The 22,977-nt window shown below is 40.1% G+C and overlaps 1 protein-coding gene across 1 annotated transcript; it reads right to left on the reverse strand.

Annotated features, from left to right (window-relative positions):
• Window positions 1-11,041: 11,041 nt before the first annotated feature.
• LOC126471283 (putative nuclease HARBI1) lies at window positions 11,042-17,937 on the reverse strand. Its single transcript, XM_050099402.1, has 2 exons — window positions 17,870-17,937; window positions 11,042-11,450 (listed from the first exon to the last, which is right to left on the reverse strand). Exons 1-2 carry the CDS (start codon window positions 17,935-17,937, stop codon window positions 11,042-11,044), a joined length of 477 nt encoding a protein of 158 aa, XP_049955359.1.
• Window positions 17,938-22,977: the final 5,040 nt, after the last annotated feature.

Genomic DNA, 22,977 nt, shown 5'->3' on the forward strand with positions numbered 1-22,977 from the left:
CTAAGCAAGCAGCAGATCCAGTATTGCACAACGCAATTCCTTATCTGACAGGCAAGTAATACGTGGTGCCACAAGGATAGCTCCATCTGATGAACTAATATAAAGTTCTTTGGTTTTCAAAAAAGGTTAGTTCAGCATCTATGTTTATGTCCAATTTCACACTGTACAAACTGTTATGAAACACACGTAAAAATATTAGAGCCACAATAAATTTATGTACAGAGCACAGCAAGAATGACTGCCTAAATACCCTGTGTGCATTGTCATTATTGTAATATTATGTTTTCAGTCCCTATCAGAGAGATATGTAGTGGGATGAGGTATGTTCCTATCTTTATCACAATTTTTGTACAATTTGAAACTAAGTTTTAGGGAGATAGTTGACATGTGTCATCAAGAGTCTTCCACATTTTTCAAAATTTCTGTGATGCTCTCCCTTGATTCAAACAAACCAGTGACAACTGGTGTTGTTTTCCTTTGTATGCATAATTCCTTCTTAGTCCTATTTGTTATGTTACACACACATCAACAATATTCTAGGATATGATGCACAAGTGTAAGTAATCTACATTATATACTGATAGTATTTTACCAGTACCCACCAAAAAACTAAAATTTCCCACCTGCTTTAACTACAGTTGAGTCTCTGTTATCATTCTACTTTATATTATCACAAATTCATCAAGTAATTAACATATTTCAGTGAGATTCTCTCCCATTGACATTTATACCTGGTAGAGTTAAAAATTCTTCTAACCTTTTACACTTCTTAGTGAAGCAGTTCCCACAGTTGTTGGACACTAATAGTCGTACAGGTATTCCTGCTTGTACTGTAAATGTAATACTACAAACTAAATTGAAAAAATGAACAAAATATTGAAATAGTTTATTCCTCTCCTTATAGCTGTAATGACACATGTATCAGTAGGATAAAATTATTTTTGCCTCAGGAGGTATCCCAGATGAAAATATCACCAAATAAAATTTTATACACAAAAGGGAATGTTGAATATTCACCTTGGTGTCCTGCTCAGCATTTCATATGACTGGTTACATATAAAATGCATCTTAACGTGATGTCACAATTTATTGCAAAGAGCTGCTACATCTCACCGCTACACCTTCTCTAATGTGGCTGGGTACCAATTTGAAATAATGCTGGAAGACAGATGTGAGTATCTTGTTCCATGCAACTTCAACTTTGTGTAAATACTGTAGCAGTTGCTAATATAGAGCTGTTAAGGGCTTAAATTATGCTGCTGGCAAGGATGCTTACTGTGTGTATACAGTAAACATAGTAGGCCTACAAAGAACACTTGATTAAATTTCTTGGTATTTTGGAGGAATACAGGGTCACAACTTATTATACAGAGCTGCTACATCTCACAGCTACAGTGCTTCTAATGTAGCAGGGCATCAGGTTGAACTGATCCTGGATGAAAGGTAAGGGTATGCTGATCCATGCAGCTTCAGGTCTGTACCACAATTCATTAACTGAAGTGGCTGGTAAGTGGTGTCATGCCAAGCTCTTGGCAACTGGTAACCAGATGTTTTTAATGGGTGAGAAATCTAAGAGCATATCCTGGCCATGGCAACAGTCAACCACCTTACATATTGAGGTAGAATGGGCAATATGCAGTTTTGTTTTACTCAGTTGAAAAATAATGCCATCGAAGCATAAAAAATAGAGCACACTGACAAGTCTTAACAAGTCAAAAATTTAATGACTGCTGTCAAAATTACCAGCTACAGGAACTAGAGGTGATCATGTTTGTGCCCAATGGCAACCACTACCATCACACAAGTTTCTGAGTCCATGTGATGACGATGAATGCAGTCTGGGAATGTCTCCTCAGAGTCTTCACACACAGAAACATCTATCATAATGTTGTATGCAGAGCCATGTGGTTACACTATTATGTACAGTGTTGTCATTTCATGCACTTCTCTTTGTTATGACACTGAGGAAAGCTGCAACAATGCTTGCCATTTTGACTGTCTGTGATGAGAGGATAACATCAGACTGCCTGCATGGATACTTGTTTTGCTAGAAACAGACCATTTCCTGACTCATGGTGTGTGACGTGGCTGGACAGTCATATACAGCTGAGCAAACTTCTGAATAAAGTGGTAAATGACGTGTAAATATTGCAGAACGTTGGAACTAGAGTTAAAACATTAAGATGGCAGTGATCTGTGGGTAATACTATGATAAACATTTCTCTACTTTTCAAGTTACATGAGGAAAAGGGAAGACTTTAGAAATAAACTAGGAGAAAGATAATACAAAGGACTATCAAAAATTCTTCTGAACAAATACTGGTATCCAAACAATACTTATAGCTATGATCTCATAAGGCATACACAAGCACAGTTACAGAGTTAGTAACATATACAACCGGCATTTGAGAAGAGTTAAGTTAAAATCCCTCTCCAGCCATAGTGATTTAAATTTTCAGAGGATTCCCTACATCACCTAAGACATATACTAAGATGATTCCTTTGTATTGTACAGTGACAATTTCCCTTCCAAATCTTGCCCAATCAGAGGCTCTTGAACATCATCTGCAATCTGGGATGTTAAGGTCTACCTAAATTTTCCTGCTTCCTCTGGTCAAATGGGTACCAAAAACTGGTTTATTGTCTCTGTGATTTCTTGAAGTATTAACATTGATTCATCTTCAGTACGGTACTGCCATTCTTCTAGTAGATATCAGCAGTGCTAAACTCTGCTTTCTAGCAAGACGTGGGATTGTTGCATCTTCTTCATAAGTGAATGATTGCAAATTATTGTTGTTAAAAGTTCCACTAATGGAGAATCACTGACACAAGCCAGCACATAACTACATCTGCTGTATATTAGTAAGGCTGCAGTGTCTGTCTAAAACATAACCTTTATCTTAAGAGGTGACATCTGTCAAGGTAATACAGTACAGCAGCGAGCAAGATTGTACACATGGACAGACAAAAAGAGGAAATAAAATAAGCTGTGGAAATTTGCTGTCCTATGATGCAACTGTTGTCGCTGGGGAGGAGAGCATTGGCGTATCGAGCAGAGTGGGGTGAGGGCAGGAATGGCAGTTGAACACTCTTCTCCACCAAGGTAAAGAATTTCGGTATCTTCACAAAACGGGATCAAACCCTACCTGGACACACAGGCGGACGTATCAATACAGTGCCAGTTGGAAGAAAAGTATATAATGGTTGCTGACTAACAGCAAGTGTAACCACAATCATTTGTTGTAAAATCCCAAAATCATTTCGCCTTGACGGATGGAGAGTGACGAGTCGCAACAAAATAAAAACACTACCACACTGAAATTACAAGAGTAAACAATAATTTCGTGAAATTCATCCTTATTTCTGTGTCAAAAACAACCAACACACGACAAATACAGATTTAAAAGGGAGACTGGAAAACCTCCAAAGAGATGCGTTTTTTTTTTCAAAATATCTAATTTCCATATGAATAATAAGTATATTAAATGCGATAAATACGCTGTAATAATGATTTCACACTGTAACCTAAACACTAGAGCGTTATGCGGGGGGTATTCCTATACATAAAACCCGAAAAATTAAGTTGGTATATATAACACCCGGTCATTCCACTTATAACATGTCTACACATCGCTAAATAGGAGACAGCAGTGGGCGAAAGCAATGGGCTAAAACCTCCCTTACATTCAGTTTTCATCACATTTACGCATTTTCGTAATAATTACCAGGAGCTTGAACTGTACATTTGGGACATGGCGCTAGATACAAATTTTCATCAGTACTGGGAGTGGCGTTGAAGTGGCTGACCGTAAAAGTCGAGTGAATATAAAGATGCAATAGACATTTCAGTTAATTATTTCGACTGAATTATTAGCAAATTTTTCATTGTCAGATCTGTAAGTGACGAGGTAAACCCAAGCTGTAGCATAATGGAACGAACTCTCATATCGATCATCATTTTCAATGAGCCAAATTTCCGACAGCCTTCAGTATTTTCTAATTATGCAACTGTGCTTCGATGGCAGCAGTGCGTCAGCACATACAATTTTCTTTACGTACCTGTCACCTTCTGTTTCTTCTCGGCCCAGGGTCCATAAGAAAGTTGTATACATTCTGTAGAATTTTTAATAGGAGCCACATTTTGACAATGTAACGAAGAAGAGCTAGAACTGCTTCTATTAAAGTATAATCTTCCATGACAGGCCCTCTTCCTTATTCGTATGGTAACTCAGTGAGATGTGCCGACGTGTTGAAACAATTGGTAGCCGCCTGTGATAGTGTTGGACATCGCATCTCAGAGATGTTAACTCTGCTGTGTGATTGGAGGGTCCGCAGTGGAACGTCAGCTCGCTTACTGGCGCTGCACCGTTCCTTTCGATACGAGATCTTTAATTGTCGGTTTGATCGTGAAACGCTGAAAACTTGGCGCAGTCAGCTAGTTGTAAACGAAAGATATCTTTGGCGATGGTATCACTACTGAAAAATAAAACAAAAACAATGATAATGGAGGTAATTCTGTCAGCTTGAGAAGTTAGAGTTTCCATAATATATTTGAAGTGGGTGTGCTAGATTGGTCACCCAACCTCACTTCTACGGCGGTTTCGTCTTCATGCTAGCGACATCTGCACACTATGTCAGTATCGTAATCTGCACAGTATTTAAACTATATTAGCACAGCATGTTTCAAAGCTAGTCATCATAAATTGCGAAGTAGATGTTCGTAGAGCAAGGAGAGAAATGATAATCTCTCTCTCTCTCTCTCTCTCTCTCTCTCACACACACACACACACACTCTTGTTTGTATTATGCTTCTGGTCGTAGATGAGGACCCGAACTTGGACGAATAATCCGCTACCTCACATCTTATTATATGTGTGGGCATACTGCAGTCACTAATATTTTGTGGCCTTCTAGTAATATAATGTAGGGAAAGTTGTTCCTTTCTCTCCTAGACTTTCTTCACATGGAAGAAACGGTATTTATATTTGCGCTATATTTCTCCCCATAATTTCCATATGGGGTACTGCTGGTCTGCTCTATATTATTTTTAATGTCATTTAGTTTCTATTTTTTTTCTTAAAAAAACAGTTCTAGTTTTTGATGGAGTTAGTTTGATTTTCTCCCTAAGGTTTCCTCGTGGTACAACTATGTTTTATTTTCCTTGGTGTTGTGTATTGTTAATATCTAACTATGCAAACTTCCGAACCTGAAATAAAAACTTTGCACATTTTTGCATTTCTTGCAACATAACAAACACAATATGTACTGCGACATTTAATTTCCACATATATGGAATTTTATCTCCTTTACCGTTTAATTTTTACATAAATAAAGTTTTTCATCTACACCTACATGACTACTCTGCAATTCACAGTTTAGTTCCTGGCATGGGATTCATCGAACCACCTTCCAGCTATTCCTCTACCTGTCCACTATCGAACAGCGTGCGGGAAAAACCAACACCCAACTAATTTTGTGAAAATATCTCCCGCAACGAAAATCGCGTTTGTTTTAGTGATTTTCAACCCAGCTGACGTATCATATTCACTAAACTCTCTCCCTTATTTCACGATAATACAAAACGAATTGACCTTCATTGAACATTGTCCATGTGCTGCGTCGTCAATTCTATCTGGTGCGGATCCCATAGTGCACAGCAGTACTCCAGAGGAGATTGGACAGGCGTAGTGAGTTCTGCCAGTAAGTCGCAGTGTTTGCTTCGCTTTTTCCACAAGATGATATATGTGATCGTTCCAGTGTAAGTCATTCGTAATTGTAATCCTTAACTACAATATTTAGTTGAATATACAGCCTTTAGAGTATTGTGATTTATCGTATAACAGAATTTTAGCGGCTAGCTTTTAGTACTTACGTGGATGGCTTCACACTTCCGATATGTAGAGTCAATTGCCACTTTTCAAACCATACACATACACTGTGAGATTAAAAGCATCCGGACACCCCCAAAAACATACCATACGTTTTTCATATTAGATGCATCGTGCTGCCACCTACTGCCAGGTACTCCATATCAGCGACCTCAGTAGTCATTAGACATCGTGAGAGAGCAGAATGGGGCGCTCTGCGAAACTCACGGACTTCGAACGTGGTCAGGTGATTGGGTGTCACTTGTGTCATACGTCTGTACGCAAGATTTCCACACTCCTATACATCCCAAGGTCCACTGTTTCCGATGTGATAGTGAAGTGGAAATGTGAAGGGACACGTACAGTACAAAAGCCTACACGCTGACCTCGTCTGTTGTCTGACAGAGACCGCTGACAGTTGAAGAGGGTCGTAATGTGTAATAGGCAGACATCTGTCCGGACCATCACACAGGAATTCCAAACTGCATCAGAATCAGTTGCAAGTACTATAATAGTTAGGCGGGAGTGAGAAAACTTGGATTTCATAGTCGAGTGGCTGCTCATAAGCCACACATCAGGCCGGTAAATGCCAAACGACGCCCCGCTTGGTTTAAGGAGTGTAAACATTGGTCGACTGGACAGTGGAAAAACATTGTGTGGAGTGACGAATTACGGTACACAATGTGACAATCCGATGGCAGGGTGTGGGTATGGCGAATGCCTGGTGAACGTCATCTGCCAGCGTGTGTAGAGCCAAGAGTAAAATATGGAGGCGGTGGTGTTACGGTGTGATCGTGTTTCTCATGGAGGGGGCTTGCACCCCTCCTTGTTTTGCTTGGCACTATCTGTGGTGTCACCGCCAGACACCACACTTGCTAGGTGGTAGCCTTTAAATCGGCCGCGGTCCATTAGTATACGCCGGACCCGCGTGTCGCCACTGTCAGTGATCGCAGACCGAGCACCACCACACAGCAGGTCTAGAGAGACGTACTGGCACTCGCCCCAATTGTACAGCCGACGTTAATAGCAATGGTTCACTGACAACTACGCTCTCATTTGCCGAGACGATAGTTAGCATAGCCTTCAGCTAAGTCAATTGCTACGACCTAGCAAGGCGCCGTATTCAATTGATATATATTATATGAAGCATGTATCATCAAGAGCGATGTTCTACAATTATGGATTAAAGTTAAGTATTCCAGAAGCTACGTACTTTTCTTTATAGCATTCATTACGTATCCTGTTTCAGACCTCACGCCAGCCTGCGTGAGTTTAAGCGCGTGCCTTTCGGCTTCCTCTCATTGTGTCTAGGCTGTCTTGTCTAGACACAACACTATCACAGCACGGGCCTTTAAGCACCATCTTGCTTCCCACTGTTGAAGAGCAATTCGGGATGGCGATTGCATCTTTCAACACGGATCGAGCCCCTGTTCATAATGCACGGCCCGTGGCGGAGGGGTTACACGACAATAACATCCCTGTAATGGACTGGCCTGCACAGAGTCCTGATATGAATCCTATAGAAAGATGTTTTGGAACGTCGACAACGTGCCAGGCCTCACCGACCGACAACGATACCTCTCCTCAGGGCGGTGTGAAGAATGGACTGTCATTCCTCAAGCAACCTTCCAGCACCTGACCGAACGTATGCTGTCATCAAGGCTAAGGGTGGACCAACACCATACTGAATTCCAGCATTACCGACGGAGGGCGTCACGAACTTGTAAGTTATTTTCAGCCAGGTGTCCGGATACTTTTGATCACATAGTGTATCTTGTCTAAACCATCTTACAATTACTGAACGGTCCATAGAATGAAAGAGCTAAGACCATTTTAACTGAATAGATGCAGTATTTTCTACGATAATAAGTGGGAAAAACAAGGTCAGTCATACTGCCAATGAGCTTTGAAAAAAAACTGTACAGCGAAAGACAGAGCTCAGTCCATATCAAACACAGAAAAAAAAAACGCTTCATACATTAAGTGCCTGTCTTTAAAGTAAGTTATGATATAGGTTGCAGCACTGACAAAGAGTTGTGGTCAAACATTGTATTTATTCTGTGCACAGTTGCCACACTAAGCTTTGTGTGCAGGTCCTTATTAACTCACTAACGTTTCGGGAATTTTGTGAAAAAACTGGTATGGAAGGTGTGCCACTGACTGGCGCCTGTAGTGAAAGTATGGAAGGAGGTCATCACATAACGAGGAATAGAAAAAAAAGGAAAAAAATGGTCGCTTATGTCAGGTAAACAGGATTAACTGATGTCTCATGAGAGGCGAGAAAACTGCTTTGTACGTTACAATCTTTTGAAATCGTATCTGAAGAGACAAGACGAAGTATTTTAAAATAATTCAACTTACAGGAATCCGTAAATTGCAGCATGCTTATCTATGTGGCTTCATTTCCGTACTTCCAGCACAGCGTAGATTGTCTATGAAAGGTGACTGTGAAGCAAGGTTTAAGAGTACAGCCTCCAAGTACAGTGTTTGAGGATCAATAGGGGAGGGAGAGAAAGAAGCTAGAGTTTGTCGTAAGACCTTTATGGCAGTGCACGACGTGTTAAAAAATAAGATCCAATATTTAGTCATATCACTTTTGTTCTCCGAACAACCGGGAATGCCCCTATTTATAACAGAGGAAAAAACGGGAACAAGCACTGGAAATCAAGTGGTTAAACAGTATATCGCTTCCTTTCAGAATAGAAGTGGTCATTATGAGATAAATGATGCAACTAAAGTACACCTCCGTCAGGAACTAGATATAAGCAAAACGCTCGTTTTAGTTAAAGAGGTTTACCCAAAATTAAGGCGTCTTATAAACCACGCAGAGACATATCTAATACGAACTTCAATATTTAATTTGGCTGTCATGCACAGATACATATGGTGACGAACATACAGCCAAAGTGAAATTCCTGGAAATCGAAAAAAAGTGCAGTGAATTAGCAAAAATAAAAAGGCGCTTAGACTCAATAGAAACAATTATCACACATTACAAGCCACCACGTTTTATAAGAGGAAGAATAAACCTATGAAGGAAAGCCGATACAGCATGGTTAAAGAAGCCATATATATGGATTTTAACAAGAATCGGCCCTTGCCTAACACTGCAACTAACACAGTATACTACGAGAGCGTGCTGAAAAGTAATGCCTCCGAATTTTTTATGTGATAACTCTTAAAGTTTTTTAAATAAAACAAACGTTATTAACGTTCCACGTATCCATTCTTCATGTCTACATCTTGCAGCCCTCTGCCGCTAGAGGAATGATAGCGCGTAACAGGCGGTGTGCAGCGTAACAATGTCGGTGTGTGAGGAACAGCATGCTGTAATCGAGTTTCGAATTCTTCATCACCCTCTCCGTCAGCATGGCAATGCTAGACCACAAACGAGCGCTGCGCCATCTGCAGCAATCCGACACCTTGGGTTCACTGTCGTCGATCGTCCTCCACACAGTCCCGACTTGGCCCCATCCGATTTTCATCTGTTCCCAAAACTTAAAGAACACCTTCGAAGGCCTCACTTTGATTGGAGAAGAGCACAGGTAGTTCCAGTTTTCAAGAAAGGTCGTCAAGCAGATGCGCAAAACTAAAGGCCTATATCTCTGACATCGATGTGTTGTAGAATTTTAGAACATGTTTTTTGCTCGCGTATCATGCCATTTCTGGAATTCCAGAATCTACTCTGTAGGAATCAACATGGATTCCGGAAACAGCGATCGTGTGAGACCCAACTCGCTTTATTTGTTCATGAGACCCATAAAATATTAGATACAGGCTCCCATGTACATGCCATTTTCCTTGACTTCCGCAAGGCTTTCGATACAGTGCCACACTGTCGCCTGATAAACAAAGTAAGAGCCTACGGAATATCAGACCAGCTGTGTGGCTGGATTGAAGAGTTTTTAGCAAACAGAACACAGCATGTTGTTCTCAATGGAGAGGCGTCTACAGGCGTTAAAGTAACCTCTGGCGTGCAACAGGGGAGTGTTATGGGACCATTGCTATTCACAATATATACAAATGACCTAGTAGATAATGTCGGAAGTTCCATGTGGCTTTTCGCAGATGATGCTGTAGTATACAGAGAAGCTACAGCATTAGAAAATTGCAGCGAAATGCAGGAAGATCTGCAGCGGATAGGCACTTGGTGCAGGGAGTGGCAACTGACCCTTACCATAGACAAATGTAATGTATTGCGAATACATAGAAAGAAGGATCCTTTATTGTATGATTATATGATAGCGGAACAAACACTGGTGAGGGTTACTTCTGCAAAATATCTGGGAGTATGCGTACGGAACGATTTGAAGTGGAATGATCATATAAAATTAATTGTTGGTAAGGCGGGTGCCAGGTTGATATTTATTGGGAGAGTCCTTAGAAAATGTAGTCCATCGACAAAGGAGGCGGCTTACAAAACACTCTTTCGACCTATACTTGAATATTGCTCATCAGTGTGGGATCCGTCGGGTTGGCCTGCATTCTCTTGTCGGAGCTTATCAGAAGACGCGCCCAGCAAAAGAGGGAGAGAACAAGCGGTTGTAGTGAAGAACCGAGAGCTTGTGCAAAAAGCAGACGAGCTTCATTCCTTATAAAAGTGTTTTATACCAGAGGAATACAATAGAAAAATGTTATTAATAGAAAGACAAAGAGAAAGCATGGAAGAAGAGCGTAACCTTAAAACGGAAGTTTGAATAAAATCTAGAGCAAACTTAAGGCTCCTGCTCTTCAGCCAATGTGCTCGATAAATTTGAATTTTTGTGAATGAATAAGAAAATATTCATATGTATAAAACACCTTTTATTTCCTTGATATTTTTTCAAATGGTTAATATGTTATTGTTTCTTGTATGGCATAATATTCGTGCTTATCATTTCAGCATTGATATTAATTTATGCTAATACCATATTCTAATATTTATCTGAATTTACAATATTATAAAATAAATCTTTTTGCTTAGAAATAATCGAAACATTGTATGACTTTGTATACTCAGTTAAGAAATAAAATGAGAATATTAATCTCCTAGCAAAAAAAAGAAAGAAAGAAAGAACATAATTATAAAATTACACATAAATGAAATGAGACACTTTTCACTGAAGTAGTGACAATCGGGTGGCTTATTTATTCATTTGAGAAGGAAAAGTCTTTATACTAACTTCTAATTTTACTTAATTGAAGTATTTAAGTATATCAGACCTTCTGACAGCTTGGCCTGCAGCATCTGCTTCTGGCTCAAATGCATATTGTTCAATGTCATTCACCTCCACAGCATCAGGGTGAAACACATCTCTAACTCCTATTCCAAAGTTGTGTAGAACTGTAGCAACCACAATAACTTTCCCACACTTGTTTGGTTTAAATCGCATTGTTTTAGTGAGAATTTGGAAACGTTTCTTCCAAACACCGAACTCTCGCTTTATTACACATCTGGTTGTAATATGGGCTCCATTGTAGCGCGATTCGGCTCCTGTGTGGGGTCGGAACACAGGTGCCATAAGATGTTTGGAGAGAGCATATCCACTATCTCCAACAAGCAACCCATCATACTGTCCATCTTCAAAATCTGCAGCAACTTTACTATTGTCCCAAATTCATGCATCATGTCTGGAACCCGACCAATGGCTTACCACATTCAAAATCTTCATATTGGCATCACAGATGGTTTGTGTAATGATAGAAAAGAAATTCTTGCGATTTCTGTATAGTTGTGCTAGTGCTCCAGAAGGACAAAGTATGGGTATATGTACACAATCTATGGCCCCTATGACATTTGGGAATCCACCAGCGCGACAGAATTCCCTTTTCTTCTTTGATATATTTTCTTGGCTCTGTGGCATGGGCACGACAGTGGCTTTAAGGCAATTAAACTGTTAAAAGCTCTTCCAGCAGTAGTACGATGGATATTAAATAGATCCTCTGCTACGATTTCATAAGTGCCTTTGTCAAAGATTCGCAGTCCACAAAGAAGTTGCAGCCTAGGAGACAAAGCACAGTCCCTGTCAGATTTATGCTGCAGTAACGGCTCCAGCATATCAAGTAGCAACTCAAAAGATTCCATACGAACCCCAAATCGCTCTTTGAAATCACTATCGCTATAAATCACAAGTGGGTCTCTTCACTCCATTACAACCCTCATTCTTGGGATGTTTACTTCTTCCTCCATCTCATATATTCTTCGTAGTCCAGGTAATCCATAGAAATAGACACTTAAAACACAGAACTCAAAGACCGCACCTTACTCTCTTACATACTCCTACCACTATCTAGGAGTACATTTTGGCCTTATTACCTCCGTAAGTTACTAACGTAGTAGCGTACTCTTCAATCGTGCTCTACACCAGCAATGGTGTAAATAAATTTACTTCGGAAGTAAATGAAAAATTTACTCCTAGGGTAGTTTACTCCTTTAGTTCAGTACTATCGACTGGAAGTCGCTGATTTCCTTCTCTCTTAGTAGCTTACTAATTTAGTTTCGCTTACTCCCGGTTGGTGCTCGCCACTCGGTGTACTTCGCTTGGCAGGTCAGTACCCACACTCCCCCAGACTACCTTCGCTGTACCTTTCTGTACTTTATCAAGTGAAATGACCTTTAATGCACGCATATGCAGTTTATTTGGTACCATCTTCATGACTGGTGAACCTTTTAGCAACCTATCACATGCAATAGTCGTGCACAGTGGAAACAATACCGCACTGAGTTTGATTGCATACTGCAAAAGGACTATTTTTGCGTTATGCTTATCTAGAAAGAAAAGTCCTAGAATCGCACGGCACCCTCCCCCACCCCCCAAACGTGTGCCATCACTTTCATACGCTGCTGAAATCATGTTCCAACGCTAAAACTGAGCAATGTTGCTCCTAATGGTGTCATATCATTGTCACCTACCCCACGTAACCTATAATGTAAAGACTTCAGTCTCTTTCTACGTAAAAGGGCCAGACTAACGACCGGGTCAAAAGCCCCGGTGTCTACCAAAAATTTATATTCCGTTACATTCGCCGTACCCAACAACCAGCATTCCGCCCCTGCGTACGTTTGTTCTGTATTTCATTTTACTGGGAATGGCATACGATGACTGAGACATTTCCTTCGTCCTTTAACGAACGCTGACCTAACGCTGTCTATCGTGTTTCCTGCTTCGACTATCACCCGAGCGGTCCCCTACTTCCCTACATTCGTAACATTAAAATATGCGGCATTGCTTCTTAACGTGGTTCATACGTCCACACAGATCCTCCAGGACCTAGAATATGTTAGAAAAATAAGAATGCAAAATAAATATTTACAATGAAAAACAAATATGTTAATGTGCTTCCCCAGATCCCATGTGAAATAATCGTCCTGGATGTAAAATGAGTCAAAACAATTTAACCATATTTTCATTTAAAAGGTAATAAATATTAAATAGAAAAATCATTTTACAACACACCTATGAACAATGATCGCATCACTGCAGTGAATTTGTATAGAAGTTAGATTATTCTAATACTCACATTGTTCTGCTGGCACGTTACTGAAATGTGTGTTCCTGAATAATGGACGCCATTTCGGACCACAGAAAGTGACTTCAAATCTTTCGGAAGATTATTCTTGTATCTAGTACTGATTCCAAGAACACATCTGTTGGTTTGCGAAATATATATTTTAATGACAAATTTCATTAAGAAATAAATATATTGGGAAGCAGCAGTTAATATCACTATTTCCCTAAACCGGCCTCTGAGGATGTTCTTGACATCACACCACAAATAATTCTTATTCCACGTTTTTGGGCCAGGAAACCTGTTGCTTGGCCTATCACGTTACCCAAGAAAATAATACTATATGACATTATAGAATGAAAGTAAGCATAGTATGCCAAGTTTTTTATTTTTAATATTCCAAATGTCTGACAAAATTCGCATCGCAAATGAAGACTTGTTTAGGCGTTTCAGCAGTTCTGCGATTTGCTGTTCCCAATTGAATTTATTATCTAGCTATAATCCCAAGAATTCAATGCTGTCTACTTCTTCTATCTGCTTGTCATTGTATTTTAGTCATACCTTAGTGGAAACCCTCTTACAATTACTGAACTGCATGTAGTTTGTTTTTTCAAAGTTAATTGAGAAAGAATTGGCTGGTAACCATATATTAATGTCTGTGAAAATTTCATTAACCGATCTTTCTAAGATTACAGTTGATTTTCTATTTATTGCAATGTCTGTATCATCTGCAAACAAAACAGATTTGATGTCTGGTAATGTTATTGCTGAAAAGTAATTGATAAACACAAGAAAAAGTAAAGACACTAAGATGGAACCTTGTAGGACACTACATGTAATTAGTTTCCAGATGAATGATGCCTGATAGCGTAACACGTCTTTCTCCTAACGACACCCTTTGTTTGCTGTCACAGATACAGGATTTGAAACATTTAGCAGAATTTCCCGTTAAACTGTAATACTCGAATGCACTTTAAGGAATATAATGATTTACATAGTTAAATGCCTTTAGCAGATCACAAAATATACCACTGTAATTTATTGTCTAACGAATTAAGTATATTTTCGCTGTACGTGTAGATAGTGTCAACATTAAAAGAAAAATGAAATGTAATATCTGTGTGACGCGAGTTTTTCATATCTTTGTTATATGTGTACAATTGAAACTTTGGACAGTAGAACGGAGGGTGCTCGTCTTTGTGGCCGGCCGGAGTGGCCGAGCGGTTCTCGGCGCTACAGTCTGGAGCCGCGCGACCGCTATGGTCGCAGGTTCGAATCCTGCCTCGGGCATGGATGTGTATGATGTCCTTAGGTTAGTTAGGTTTAAGTGGTTCTAAGTTCTAGGGGACCGATGACCTCAGAAGTTAAGTCCCATAGCGCTCAGAGCCACTTTTTGCTCGTCTTTGTCATAAAACTAAACCTCTGTGTGTGTGTGTGTGTGTGTGTGTGTGTGTGTGTGTGAGGGGGGGGGGGGAGTATAACGGTTATCTGTAAGAAATGACGTTCGTGTAAATCAGATACACTTCGTAGTCTGTTTTAAATAATCTTAACAGGTTATGGACCCAGACCGCATGTGAACAGCAGCAAAGCAATTGTTTTCGCTCGTGACTAAAATAATGTGAATTTGCCCGTTGTTTGTGTGTTCAACGAAAATTGGCAGCCGGTGGCGTTGTTTACAAAATACAAGTGGAAAAACTCGAAGTGGTAGTGGCACGTGTCGATGTTGTTGAGAGCATATGCGCTTGAAGACGTCGTAAACAGTACGTACAAATGTCCTGAATTGCCGCACGATGCGACCGCGGAGAAAAAGGCGGCACATCGGCAGTGGTTGAAAGACGATGCGAAAGCAGCAAGTTTACTAGCAAGTGCGTAATGAAAATCCGTTGCCGAGCTCGTATTAACATGCATCCACACAAGTGAAATTTCGGATAAGTTACATGCACGATTCGGACGAAGCAGTACACAACGTCTCAACATGTTGATAGAAGCATTTTTTCGTGTTCAACGTGACGCCAAAGAGGACATTAGCAACACACGTCGCGAAACTGCAGAAGCTTCTCGTGGATTTGAATGACGAATTGCAGAAGCGCGAAACGAAGATTTCCTTGTCACAAATGTGGGTAGGTAGGCCACTGGGCAGCAGCGTGTCGAACGAAAAAGACAGATAACATACGCATCGATCATTCTGAAAAGAACATGGTAAACAATGTTGTATTTTTGTCACAGGTTTTTAGTGCTTCAGTTGAAAACTGCCTTGGAATCGATAGTTGGTACTGTGACAGTGGTGTCACAAATCACAGCGCTGCAAATAAACAATATTTCGAATCATATACGAAATTCGCCATCCCTGAAAAGATTTCTATTGGGAAGAGAGGTGTGAGCATGTTGGCTCATGGACAGGGAACTGTGAAAATTAAAATACAGTTGAATAATGTCAGAAAAATCGATGAATTGAAAGATGTACTTTATGTTCCCAAATCGAATGCTCACTTGTTCTCTGTCAAAGAAGCTGCGCGAAGAGGTTTTTGCACCAGACTTGATGACAAAAGTGTCGAAATTGAAGGCATAGTGACTGGGCAAACAATGATGACTGGTCATGTCAGCCATGTCTCTATGTTCTTGACATGCGTGTCGTTAAGCCAATACAGTCAGCTCAAGTGAATTTGGTGACATCGTCAGATATGCTGAAAGTTTAGCATGAGAAATTTGAACATCAACACAAACGACAAGTGTAATGCATCTTGAAGCAGATGAAGAACTATGTGTATCGGTGCAAAGAAGAATACAGTGGTGGATGTGCACTCGGAAAAATGCATAGACTGTCATTCAGGAACAGAATGAATCGACTGGTGAACAAATCCATGCTGACGTAAATGGACCGATGTCCACAGAGTCTCTCGGAAAAGCTCGCTACTACGAATGTTTCGAAGATGATTTGAGCAAGTTCCGTAAAATTTTCTTTCTTAAGCAGGAAAGTGAAGTCAGTACAGTCCTGGAACAGTTCTTGAAGGAAGCCAAGACAAATGGTCATGCTGTGAAACAGTTCAGGAGTGATGGAGGAAGAGAGTTCAATACCAAGAAAGTCTCAGAATTGCTGGCAAGCGGAGGCATATAGCATTACATCACTCCACCTTACACACCACAGCAAAATGGTGTTGCAGAAGGAGAAAACCGCACTATTGTGGAGTGTGCACGTTCTATGTTGAACCCCAGTAAATTGCCTAAGGAACTGTGGCCAGAAGCATGCAATACTGCTGCATATATTTTAAATCGCACTGGGAAGTCCTCTACTGAAAAACAACCTCCTTATGAACTGTGGTATGGACGACCAGTAGGCAACCTGGATCATCTCAGAATCTTTGGAACAGAATGTTATGTGCATGTGAATAAGAATTTTCTAGTCACTTCAGTCCCAAAGTGCGCTGCTGCTACGTTCGCAGGTTCGAATCCAGCCTCTGGCATGGATGTGTATGATGACCTTAGGATAGTTAGGTTTAAGTGGTTGTAAGTCTAGGGGACTGATGACCTCCGATGTTAAGTCCCGTAGTGCTTAGAGCCATGTACACCATTTTCTTCGAGAAAGACACTTTCCAAACACCGTCAGTAAAACAACACTGACGTGTAAGGAGATGCCTTATATGCAGCAAGAACTAAAAAGGAAAGGAATTGCGTTACTGCTGTAAACAATTTGCCATGGGACTCTATGTTGCGCCTATTTCGAAATATGCCTATATTACATTAAAAATTTTTCTGGTATGTGTTTCGTTGTAGTGTTCTCCAGTATTAGGAACATCAACGATAAGGAATATTCAGATCATAATTTGTTTTAAGAACTTATTGGTGAGAATAAATACGGAAGAACCTGCGATGATAACGACTAAGCGCAGCAGTGCTCAGCGCCGTATAGTGCCCAAGAGGGCGCTGCCGTTGGGAGCTTCCCTACCGCACACGGATGCGCTCAATGTTATGACACACTCACCGGTGAAAGGGCTAATAAACACGAAAATCCACCATTTTCTCCTACTGTTTTCTTTGTTGTTCATCCTCTGTTGTCCATTCCTGTTTCAGTAATTGCTGTATGGAACGTCCAGATCCAAAACTCTATTTTGCCAGTAATTCACTGGCTGGCAGTAATAAAGCCACTGACTTTAAATTGTGATACTGTAGAAGCGTATGGAGCAAAAGAGAAAACTATTAGTCAGGATCGTATAATAAAACTTCATTTTCGTTGCAACGGACCTTCGGCTGTTATCTTTAAAGGTCAAAGTGCTATTTGACGACACTAATAAGTTCCTAATCTGTGTCAATGTCGATCAGTTGATAATATTCTTATACCCACTCTCACCACCTCCACGAAGAGCGCTAGTGATTGCCGTGAGTTGTTTTCTGAGATATCATATCACATGTTCTCTTCTGAACCGTAAATAAACAGTTTGGTGTCGATTCACTTTGCGTCAATTACTGCGCATCGTTCGTAGTTCCCGCGTTAGCGCGCGCCAACAAACTTCGGTTACCTTCGGCCCAGTTCGACCCAAACCGGCACTCTAGCGCCGTCTGCCGCGTGGCGGGTAGCAAGAGCCATTCTATCGATTGGAGCCACGGCGCGGATTGATTCCTTTACATTTCAGGAACGAACACATGGGCCAAGGAGTCTTCATCGTTATCCAAACGACGCGTACACATTTGACGATTTGTTACAGCTCGGAACGAAGTAATAGCAAACCATCTCCACTAAGATCTTACTTAGAAAAGTAAAGACAGATTTCTTTTTTTCGTGCTTCAGGCTGGTATGACAGAAAATGGTCCACTGATACACACTAAACAGTTCAAAGCAATGTGGAACTTCAATAGCTGCGTCGGTGCTATGGACTGCCAATTTTTTAAAGTAGGTTTGACGTATCGGTATCAAAACTTGATGTTATGGGGTATAGTTGCCCTCCTAATAGAACTAAAACCTTTTCTGTTTGCTTTAATTCCGATATCGTACGCTCGACTACATTGGCGATGTCACATAGGTTTCTTTGTGTATTGAATTCACAGCTACTCTAATCTTTCCAAAGCGTTGACACCATAGTGTGTACCACACACGAGTCGCTACTGTCGTAACCATAAAATATATTTCGTCCATAGTTGTTTGATTTCAAATAGTGAAAGACCGAATCTGTGACAATTGAATCTATGAAGCAACACAATTTAAACGCACCTGTCCGTGTACCGCCAACATAAATCGTTATATAGTTATTGAACTTCTGAGATTGGTTTCATTCACAGAATCGATAACCCAGTGTTTTTTACATTAAATCTTAAAATAATTCCCTTATGACGGTGTTCAATGTATGAACAACATAGACACCAAATACTTTATTAAATTCTGTAACTGGCTCAGTTTCTTTTGTGTATCTCACATCACCTGTCACAATTTGGAGTCTGTGACGCGTCTTTCAGACATCTCTCAGTTCCCCTGTTTTATAGCACGAATGTAACTTTCTTTACTGGAGCGTTACTCAGCTCGTTATAAGTCACGTCGAATTAATACCCTCAGAATAAAATACTGTTAGCAAGTAAAACTAGCCCGACGTGACTTCGTTATTCAGCTATGTATGTGAGCAATTTTACAGGGTGCAGCAGAAACAATGACTTCTTCTAAACTGCGCACCATTGTTGAACAAGGCATCCTACAGAGCTGATGTTGGTACCAATGCGTATTGCAGTTCATAGCATTACCAGTCTCTATGAGTCCTTCTATATCGTCGTACCACAAATATGGCAAGCGCAAAGGTGCAGTGTGTCTTCGGATATCATAGGCGGTTTCGGCTACTACAGACTGCTGATTTTCTTGTCAGCAGTTGCTACGTCTGAAGTTGCAGGACGATAGCTCTTAGCTATAAATGTCAACATCCAAAGAAGAATGAATCCTTTCTCGATGTACAGCAGACTCCATTTCTCCCCTAATTTGTCCGTTGGACTGACATGTCATTGACTAGAAACGTGGGAGATTGTGTCTCTTTACGAATGTACATACTGTATGTGTATCCTGAAATCATATTCAAGGAACATCCAAATATTGAGGCAAACAGCATCCGAAAACACGTAAGATACCTATAGGATTCGACGCTTAAACTTTAGGGCTTTCTTTAGCATTGGGTAGTGCCGTGAAATATCTGTTGTTTCATGAGTGACGTATCGATAGTTGTAGTATAACCGAACTTATATCGTTAATTTTTTCGCTGTTGCCTTCTATTCCAAAAACAACGGTATTGTAATTCGAAGAACGCAGGGCAGATTTTTTTGCCTAGCGTATAGTGTTATACTGTAATTTATTGATTTAATAATACTCCAGCATGAAGTTCTAAACAAAAATAAATATTTCAAAGTTCTCAAAAACGAAGTTATTAAATTACTTAGAAGTAACATTTTCGTAATTGATTATGGTGTGACGTTAATCGCGCATACACCACTTGCAAAAAAACAAAATACCAAAAAGCCATAGTAGCAACATAGGATTAGGAGACAACGGAAGTAATTTCAAATCTACTAGAATGTTATAAGCTATCTGAGTTCCAATATTGTTTCAAACGACAATACAGTTGCAAAAAATAGTCTTCATTTACAGACGACCGCGTAAATTTTTCGTCGTTTCGCATTCAACAACTAGCTCCATATTACATCGAAAGATACAATATACCTTAGTTCCAACACTGTAATCGAACTATCGTTCTATTAAAAAACGCCAATCATACATCTTTCATTTTCGTATCTCTGATTGCAATGATTGATACTGTTAGTTGCCGCTATCAGTTGTTCCACTATTCAAATTAAAACGCCGGCACGTTTACCGCTAAAGTTCGGAGGCCTCACAGAGGTCCAAAAACTCGTAGAAATGCCTTATCTGAGGGAGTTTTGTGCTACTTTGTTCACTACGCTGCTTATTTTTGGGACAATATACTTCTATTTTGTATTATTCAGGAACTACAAGATAGCGAGGAACATTCAATACAAAATGCTCCGAATTAAATATTTGCGAGAGGCAAAGAGGAATTAATACGTTGTTTGTTTCTTTCCGAGGTACGTATAAGAAGCTACTATATAAATTGGAGTGCATCTGGCTATGAAGCGTACTGTGTGGAATAGCATCTCATACTCAAGATCGAAAGCTGCAAGCATTTTGTGTGATTACAAGAGAAAAGCTACATCAGCGACGTTTCAGTTGGCTACCTTTTCGGCTTTCTTCGTGACTTAGGCCTCATCCGCGATGTGATTTGTATAATAATTACGCAAAATTATTGCTCTTAAGTTTTTTGTGTATCCATTTCATTATTACTCGGCCTTTTAAATCTTACCGTTTGCTATGTCATCATGGATGAACAGAAGTTTTGTTCTTAAGTGTCTCAGCCGCTTATTTGAGCCGCTAGCTCTCAGTGAAGAGTTGGGTTCATAGATACACAGGGAGACCCAAAAGTCCGTTACCTCTCGAAAATGCATTAATTCACTGAATAATGTAGGCAGAGAGGTAAAAATTGACACACTTTCCTGGAATGAGACAATGTTGTATGCATCTACATTTTATAGTGCATGGCATATAATAAAGGAACATGTATTGATACAGTTACATTCTTGAGTACTTTGCACATTTTTGTGTGAATAATACAATTGAATTTGGTTCTAGTCACTGTCTTATGTTTTGTTTTTCTTCTTGCAATATTCATATTGGATGTAGGCTGATGACAGTATCGTGAAATGGTCAGCAAAATGTGAGGCCGATGTTTCAGTTTATCATTGCTGTCTGCTGTATGTTTTGCATTTAGTCCAAGGCTTCTTTCACTAGATGATAAAAACATCAGATAAATATTGAAGGTGTACATCGTTAAATCAGGATGGAAAATATGCAATGACTAAAAGAAAGCATCAGCTGGCAAAACTCTTCCTGAGGCGTCAAGAAATAGTCAGTTTCATTATGGAGGGAAGTGTAGGAGGTAAAAATTATAGATGAAGACCAAGATTTGACTACAATTAACTAATTCAAGTGGACGTAGGTTGCAATAGCTATGCAAAGATGAAAATACTTGCGCTAGATAGACTGGTGTGGTGAGCTGCATCAAACCAGTCTTCAAAGTAAAGACCATGATGAAAAAATCTTATTTGAGAATAATATATAGTCTCTGATAATATTTTAGGTACATAATCACTTTAATTCTTGCTTGCACAGCCAATTACAAATGACTGAATTTGATCTCTGTCTGCATAACCATAAAATGGATGACAAAAAGGCAAAGCACTCAAAAGACATGGTCAGATGTCAGTGTTACTTTGTACATGTTCATGCCATCACCAGGTATGTAAATGATTAGCACAGCAATACTCTGTGATAGGTGGAATGTCCTCTGGAGTGCATTAATGTTCTCATGTTTAATGTTGTTAGCATGAATGTTAGGGTATATAGGGAGTATGAACACCATAAATAGTTGATTGATCACTGCGAAGGATACAGAGATGCTGCATACTCATCTGAGACAGCATTATCAGCACTTCACACAGTTTGAAAAGACCCTTACTGTGGAAGTCCATTTGGCCAGCTAGTTGAATTGTGCAATCATCAAAGGTTTGTGGGGCATTTGAATGTGACAATGGCCCAATATTAGACTGTATGAAAATGTGGGGGCAGGCACACTCATCAGCGAGGTTTCATGTGACCATATCTAACAACCACAGAAGAGGATAGCTGCATAGTGCACCAAGTGCATCGTAATCCTTTCACATCTGTACCTACCATCTGACAGCAGGAAATGGACTGTGTGTGACTTTCTTTGTCATCCCACACCATTGTGTGGAGGTTTTCACTAGCCACACTACGGAATTATTTTGCCATAAGCCGCTGTTAATACCACAAAAATCTGATGTGTAGGGTGTCACCGTGTTCAGGCAGCACAGACTACTGACAAATGGTGTCACATTGTGTTCAGCAATGAATTGCGGTTCTGCATTATCCTGGATTCCCATTGTCGGTGAGTATTGTAATGATGTGGCGAGGGATATCATTCTTCCATGCCTTGGAGAGGCACAACAGTGTTACTCCTGGTGTCATTATGTGGGAAGCCATTGTTATGACTTCAGGTCATAGCTGTTAGTGATCGAGGGAACTCTGTCAGTACGGTATGTCGTGGACATCCTGTGAGATCATGTGTTATGTCTCATGTGGCAGTATCACAGTACCATTCCTTTGGCAGAATAATGCTTATCTGCAAATGACACAGGCCTCAAGGTACTGTCTGTGTGATGCTGAGGTACTCGCATGGACAGCAGGAACCCATGTGTGGGACCAGCTCGGCCATTAATCTTTCCCCATGCCAGTATTCAGGATATCAATGACCACTTAGAACAGTTGTGAGCCAGCTTGCCATTGAAGAGGTAGAATGGTTTTATGACACCTTCCCAACTGAATCAGTGGGTGCAGCCAGGTCAGAGGAGCTGAACTGTCATACTGATAAGGGGGCTCATACCGCAAAGTTCTTTGTAAATTTGACTCATTTTCATAATCACTAAAATAATTTCACATGCTCTCGTAACCCATAAAGTTTCATTTTTTATCCTCCTCCCATTTTTTCTCAGGCAATACTCATTACTT

The sequence above is a fragment of the Schistocerca serialis genome, chromosome 3 (assembly GCF_023864345.2).
Source record: "Schistocerca serialis cubense isolate TAMUIC-IGC-003099 chromosome 3, iqSchSeri2.2, whole genome shotgun sequence".
In the NCBI taxonomy this organism is placed as follows: domain Eukaryota; kingdom Metazoa; phylum Arthropoda; class Insecta; order Orthoptera; family Acrididae; genus Schistocerca; species Schistocerca serialis.